This window comes from Microtus ochrogaster, chromosome 10 (genome assembly GCF_000317375.1).
Source record: "Microtus ochrogaster isolate Prairie Vole_2 chromosome 10, MicOch1.0, whole genome shotgun sequence".
Classification (NCBI taxonomy): Eukaryota; Metazoa; Chordata; class Mammalia; order Rodentia; family Cricetidae; genus Microtus; species Microtus ochrogaster.
Window position 1 is genome coordinate 57,640,932 of NC_022016.1, and position 7,186 is coordinate 57,648,117.

The window sequence follows — 7,186 nt, forward strand, 5'->3', positions numbered from 1 at the left end:
TATTGGCCATCAACTGCTGGGCATAAGTGTGTTATATATATCTAGAGAAGCTCAGTTGGAAGTGTGTTATGTATATCTAGTGAAACTCAGTTGGAAAAGACTAATTTTTCCTTTGCAAATGATAGTCAGTTGAAGATAGCTCATGTCCACTTTCTCTTTCTGCATTGGAATTCCATCTGACTTTGCTGTGTGCAGGCCCTATGCATGCTGCAACAAACCTGTGAATCCATGTGCATTAGTCCTGTTGTGTCTACAGGACCCTGTTTTCTTGGTGTTCTTTTTTTCCTTTGACTGCTTGAATCTTTCTGCTTCCTCTTGCATAGTTCCTGGGCCCTTAGGAGAAGGCTTTGGCATACCATTTAGGAGTCAGTATTCTAAAGTCTTTCACTCTGCACATTGTCTAGTAGAGGTTGTTTGTTTAGTTCCTGTCTACTGATAATGACTGAGACACTGATGGGTTTGTAGAATGTTTCTGCATATTACATGGTACTAATACATATATTTATTAATATATTTGCCTATGTTACTGGCTGGATTTTTACATGAGGTAGAAAGAATGTGGTTATTTTTCTTTTTGAAATTGTGAAGCCTTGCATTATACATGGTATAAGTCTGTTCATTTTCTTGGAAATTTTAAAATTTCTTCAGAGCTGAATAGTGTTTTATTTTATATAATACAGCAAATTTTCATTATCCATTTGTCTGTTGATGGATAAATAAGTTAAGTCTAATTTTTTGCTATAGTGAATAAAGCAGTAATATCCGGGCTTACAAACATTGGCTTGCAAATATATCTCTATGGTAGGGCATGGAGTTTTTGGGTATATGTTTGAGAATGAGATAGGTAGATCATATGGTAGTTTTTTTGATAAATTTCCAAAGTCCTTTCTACAGTTGCTATATTAATTTGTAACTCCATCAACAGTGAATAAGGGTTCTTTCTCTCCATAGCCTCTCCAACATTTGTTGTCAGGTTTGTTGATGGTAGACAACCATTCTGACTGGGGCTATCTCAGAGTAGGTTTTCTTTTTTGTTTTGTTGTTGTTTTTTGAGGCAGTGTTTCTTTGTGTAGCCATGACTGTTTTTGAACTAGCGCTGTAAACCAGGCTTCCTCGAACTTACAGAGTTTAGCATGCCACTACCTCCCAAGTGCTGGGATTAAAGGTGTGTGCCACCACTCCTTGGCTTTTCCCTTTTTTTGTTTGTTTTTTTAAATGTTTGTTTATTTTTATTAATTTTAAAATTATTCTCTCATACTACATTTCAATGAAAGTTTACTCTCCTTCATGTCCTCCCAGTCCCTGTCATAGGTATTTCCTCCCCCAACCCAAAGTAGTTTTATATTTCCATTTCATTGATGACTAGGGATTTTAAAAAATGGTTATTGACCATTTGTACATGTGTCCGTGTGTGTACTTGTGTGTGTTTTATTTATTTATTTTTATTTTTATTTTTTGGTTTGGTTTTTTTAAGATACGATTTTTCTGTATAGCCCTTGCTGTCCTGGAAATTGCTTTGTAGACCATGCTGGTCTCAAACTCAGAGATCTGCCTACTTCTGTTTCCTAAAACTGAGAATAAAAGTGTGAGCCACCATGCCTGACAGCCTTGTTTTACATATGGGTCCTTTATTATATTCTGTTGGTCTACCCCATGCCAGTATCAGACTGTTTATCACTTTAGCTCTATAGTATAGTTTAAGATCAGATATTATAAAACTGCCAGTGGTATTTTTACTCCTTAAGAATGCTTTGGCTATTTGTGATATTTTGTGGTTCCACATGAATTCTTGTATTTTTTTCTAAACCTGTGAAATATGACATTGGGATTTGACTTGGTATTGCATCAAACTTGTAAACTAATTTTGGTAGTATAGCCATTTCACAATATTAATTGTACCAATTTAGTAGCATGGATTATCTCTCTGTTCTCTAGTATCTTCCGTGTTTTCCTTTTTATAGTATCTTGAAGTTTTTGTTTTTAAAAGTCTTTCATTTCTTTGGTTAGATGTATTTCTAAATACTTCTGTGGGGGGTGTTATTTTGAATGGAATATTTTTCTAATTTCTTTTTTTAAAAATATTTATTTTATATGTATGAATGCTTTGTTTGCATATATGTATGCACACCTAATATCCAAGGAAGGCAGAAGAGGGTATTGGGTCTTCTGGAAGTGAAACTAGAGGTCTGAACCATTGAGCCATCTCTCTAGCCCAATAATTTCTTTTCTTGAGAATAGACTGTTGGTATAAATGAAGGTTACTGTTTTTTATTTATTTATTTATTTTTTAATATTGATTTTGTGTTGTAATAGGAGCGGCGGGGCTGCGTCCCCAGCACCCCGACCGCCTGCTAGCTGATGCCCCGAAATAACAACACACAAATTGTATTCTTTTAAACACTGTTTGGCCCATTATATCTAGCCTCTTCTCGTCTAACTCTCGCACCTGGACTAGCCCATTTCTAATAAAGTGTGTAGCACCAAGATGCACTTACCGAGAAGATTCTAGCCTATGTCCATCCTGGGCTGGAGCTTGATCGCGTCTGCCTCAGAGAGCAGAGCTATTGCGTCTGCCCGGGAGAGGGGAGATGGTGTCTCTCAGCTCACTTCCTCTTCCTCCCAGCATTCTGTTCTGTTTACTCCACCCACCTATGTTCTAACCAATAAAGTGGGCCAAGGCAGTTTCTTTATTAGCCAATGACCTTCCTCCATCGATTTTGTATAATTGATATTGCTTGCCAGCTTCAGTTAATTATTAATGGATGTTGGGAGTTTTGATAACATCTATATTTTGTAGGTAAGATTGCTATGTGGTTGATTAATGATGGAAAGAAAAGTTGGGTAGTAAGGGACAGTTAGGAGCCAGGTTTTCCTGTTTTTAATATTTTCATATTAAATTTGAAGATTCTAGTGTTTTTTTTTTTTTTTTTTTTTTTTTTTTTTTTTTTTTTTTTTCCCTTTTTTTAAATTTAAAAATTTTATTTTTTTTTTTTTTTTTTTTTTTTTTTTTGGTTTTTCGAGACAGGGTTTCTCTGTGGCTTTGGAGCCTGTCCTAAAACTAGCTCTGTAGACCAGGCTGGTCTCGAACTCACAGAGATCCGCCTGCCTCTGCCTCCCGAGTGCTGGGATTAAAGGCGTGCGCCACCGTCGCCCGGCTCTAGTGTTTTAAATATATTGTGCTCAATGTACTTTGTTAAATCCCCAGAAAATACTTCTGAAAATCAGAAATTGCCAAATAGCATAGTTATGTAGAATTAATTTGGAGTATATTACTAAACAGTAAAAGTGGCTTCATATTGAAATACACAAAGGTGACCTGATATCAGTTTGTATCGCTTATCAGTGTGATTCTGGCTGTGTTAGTGTTCTCTTCCAAAAATGTTCTATCATTAAGTCTCTGAGAAATGTTGTGGCTCATGCTTGAAATCCCAGCACTTGGAAGGCTAAAGCAAAGCAGAGTACCATGAGATCTAGGAGTAGTGGCTTCTGCTTCATTCTAGCTCCTTGTCTGTTTTAAAGACCTAGAATTACTCCATACTTGACTCTACTCGACTAGGTCCCACACACTCAGAAGTAGCCACCACTGTAACATGGATGACTTTGATTTTAAGAATACCAAATTTCGGGGCTGGAGAGATGGCTCAGTGGTTAAGAGCATTGCCTGCTCTTCTAAAGGTCCTGAGTTCAATTCCCAGCAACCACATGGTGGCTCACAACTATCTGAAATGAGATCTGATGTTCTCTTCTGGCCTGCGGGTTGACACACAACAGAATATCGTATACATAATAAGTAAATAAATAGAATACCAAATTTCTTCTGGTGAGTATAAAGGGATTCCAAAAAGTAAGATTGAAATATTTGAGAATAATGATATTTTTCTCTCTCTTCTTTTTCAGTTTGAACAGAAAAGTGATGCAGTTTTTGATGAAATTGTAGAGAATTGTAAGTACTATTTGAGGAAAAAAAATGGTTATATTTAGGCTATTTCTGAATTCAGCATTTAACCATTAGGTTGTTTAGTTAGTGTTGAATTGTGGGATGGTCCAGTTCGATTTAGCCTTAATGTCATTATGTTGAGGTGTTTAGATTCTTTTTTATTTTTTGCAAATATTCTTTCAGTTTTTATTGTCTTAAAACATAGCAATACTGTGCTGATATGGATTGTATAGCTTGTACTTATTTTTTTTCTCTTTAAAGCTTTTGCTTAGTTTGCAGTCTTTTTAGATGTTGTGTGATAGATTATAAAAGTAATACATTCAATTGCGGTACAGAATGAATAAAGTGGAAAGTAAACATATTACTATTTTCAAAAGATTTAATTAGCTTTAAGAGTTTAATATATATCTTTCCAGACTTTTTCTATGAATGTATACATGTGTATGCTATATAAGGTTTATGTTCAGGAACCACATGAATATTATTCCTGCTTTTTTTGTTCAACTGTATAGACATCTTTCTGTGCTCATGGCTATAGACCTATTGTATGTATCATTTTAATTGCTACTGAGTATTTCATTACAGGGCTGAAATGTAACCAGCTTCCTTTAAATAAACATATAAACAATTTTAAATTTTTGTTATAAATAATACTGAATATGTTTTGCTATCTACACTGCTTATTTTTCAAATACTTTTGTAGGATAAATACAAAGAATGGAATTGAGTTTTACAGGATGTTCATACTTGTTTATGTATGGCAAATTTGTCATCTAGAATTCTTTAGGGGAATGTATTTTTTTCTTTACATTTACTTGCTCTTCCATGTTTCTGAGTACCTTCCTTCGCCTTACAGTTAGTTTGGTAACAGTTTTTTTTAGTAGTAACTAATAATTACTAATTCTCCTAGTCTATACTGGGTTTAGCTATTGAATGTTCTTTTTGCAAGCAGTAGAGTCTAGCTAGAAGAAACATCTGTCTGTCTGTCTGTCTGTCTGTATCTATCTATCATCTATCTATCTATCTATCTATCTATCTATCTATCTATCTATCTATCTATCCTATCTATCTATCATCTATCTATCTATCTATCTATCTATCTATCTATCTATCTATCTATCTATCGTTTTGAAGATTAAGTCTAGGACTTCTCATAAACAAGTGCTCTACAATGGAATGATATTACTTCAGCCTCAGAAGAGAAATTTTAGATGTACAATGAAATATTTCACAGTATTTAATGAGGAAGTAAAGAGCAAGTCTTCAGCAAAAGATCATGGGCATCGTTTCTTGTAGTGTTCCTGGAAAGCAAGTTTGTTTGATTGATTTTTTTTGAGACAGGACCTTACTATGTAGTTTGGGCTTCTCTGGAGCTCAGTATATGTAGACTAGGCTGGTCCTGGACTTAAAGAATCTTGTCTGCCTTTGCCTCCTGAGTGCTGGAAATAAAGACATTTACCAGTATGCCTAGCTTGATCGACTTTAAACAAAGAAAGACTTATTCTTAATTTTGCTTCTGTGTGTGTCTTTGTATGTGCACATGAGTGCTGGTCTTCGAGGAGTCCAGAGCATCAGATCCTTCTGAAGCTGGAGTTTACAAGTTGTGTAACATAGGTCATGGGAATTGAACTCAGGTTTTCTGCAAGAACGGTACATGCTTTTAACTGCTGAGCTATCTCTTTAACCACTTGATTGACTTAAATTATTTTATTTTATGAATATGGATATTTGGCTTGCTTGTATGTCTGTGTATCACATGCATGTCTGGTATATGTTGGATCCTCTGAAGTTAGGGGTGGTTGTCAGCTGTTATGTGTGTGCAATCAAGCACAGGTTCTTGGAAGAGTATTCAGTGCTATTAACCACTGAGCCATCTCTCTGTCCTCTGGAAGTTTATCCTTTTGGAGTTCTAGATTAATTTTATACATTGTGTTTAAAAATTTCTGTCTTGTTTTTATTTGACGGTATGACAAAAATCACATATTGTAAAAGTAAGCTTAAGTCAAAACATTAAGCAGTCCTTTCAATTTGGTAATTCAGTCAGCTAACAGAAATGACAGTATTGTAAACTCATTTGATACTGTTGTCAGTTTCATAAAATAAATAATATCCATATATACTAGAGTGGTATGAATTGATTTCTAGAGTAGAAATTTCCTGTCATTTCTTTTGCTTTCTTATATGTATATTAATTTAAAAAGATTATGATTGAACCACCTTGATTTTTCTGCTCATCTTTGAACTCATCGTTGGTGGTCAGGAAGACAACCAAATATTAAAACAGCAGCTAGAGTTCATCCCTCCACTATTATAGCTCATTTTCACTACTGTTTTTCTCTACTACATTTTTTTAACCAAATAATTTTTAAATACCTCCTGTAAATACACTTTTGCTTGGGTCTGTGTATTATTAATAGAATTCCTACAATAAGATCTGCCTGCCTCTTCCTCCCAAGTGCTTGGATTAAAGACATGCACCACCATGCCCAGCTTCCATTAAAGATTTATGTTCAGTAAAAGTTCTTGAGATACCAGCTCATCATTGAATAACTGCTAATATCATTGATAAAGATTCTTTGAGAATAAACTTGACAGATTTCAAAGGAAAAATGATAGCATTGCTAATTTGTCATGAAATAGTCACTTACATTCAGAACATTTGTTTTGATAATTTATACTAGTTTGTTAAAAGCTATATGTATATCTTTCTCGTTTAAATGGTAAAGAACAGTTTTATTTGGAAAATAAAGATGACACACAACCTTGGATAGTTAAATTATAGAAGGGTCAGAAATATACTGATGTCTTTGAAGATTTGGATTCCACTTACATACTTCTCATTCTTTCAAAAATTCTATTTTATTAATAGGAAAATAGTGAGTTTCACTCTTGTTATATATTTTTCTTATTTATTTTTAATTATAACTTAAATTTGTTATTGTATGTCCAGAGTAGGGACCAGGTGAATGACTGTACACATGGGAAGTGCAAAGGACAACTTTGAATTTGATTTTTTTTTCTGTTCACTGAAATGTGGGTTCTAGGGATCAACTCAAATCTATAGACTTGCTCAACAAATGTCTTTCCCTGAACTACCCAACTACTTCTGTCTTGTCTTTTTGAAATAAGATCTCACTCTGTATCTCAGGCTGCAGCCTCGAACTGTATAACCTAGACTGGTCTTAAAGGCTTGCCTCTCTTGAATTGGAGAGATAGCTCAGAATTTAAGCGCACTGACTGCTCTTCCAA

General features: G+C 34.6%; 1 protein-coding gene across 1 annotated transcript in view; it reads left to right on the plus strand.

Annotated features, from left to right (window-relative positions):
- Zmym4 (zinc finger MYM-type containing 4) overlaps nucleotides 1-7,186 on the plus strand; it is a 127,087-nt gene that overhangs the window by 31,574 nt on the left and 88,327 nt on the right. Inside the window, exon 2 of the mRNA XM_013348319.2 lies at nucleotides 3,898-3,943. Coding sequence (XP_013203773.1) covers nucleotides 3,898-3,943 — 46 coding nt within the window. The remainder of the gene's footprint in view (nucleotides 1-3,897; nucleotides 3,944-7,186) is intronic.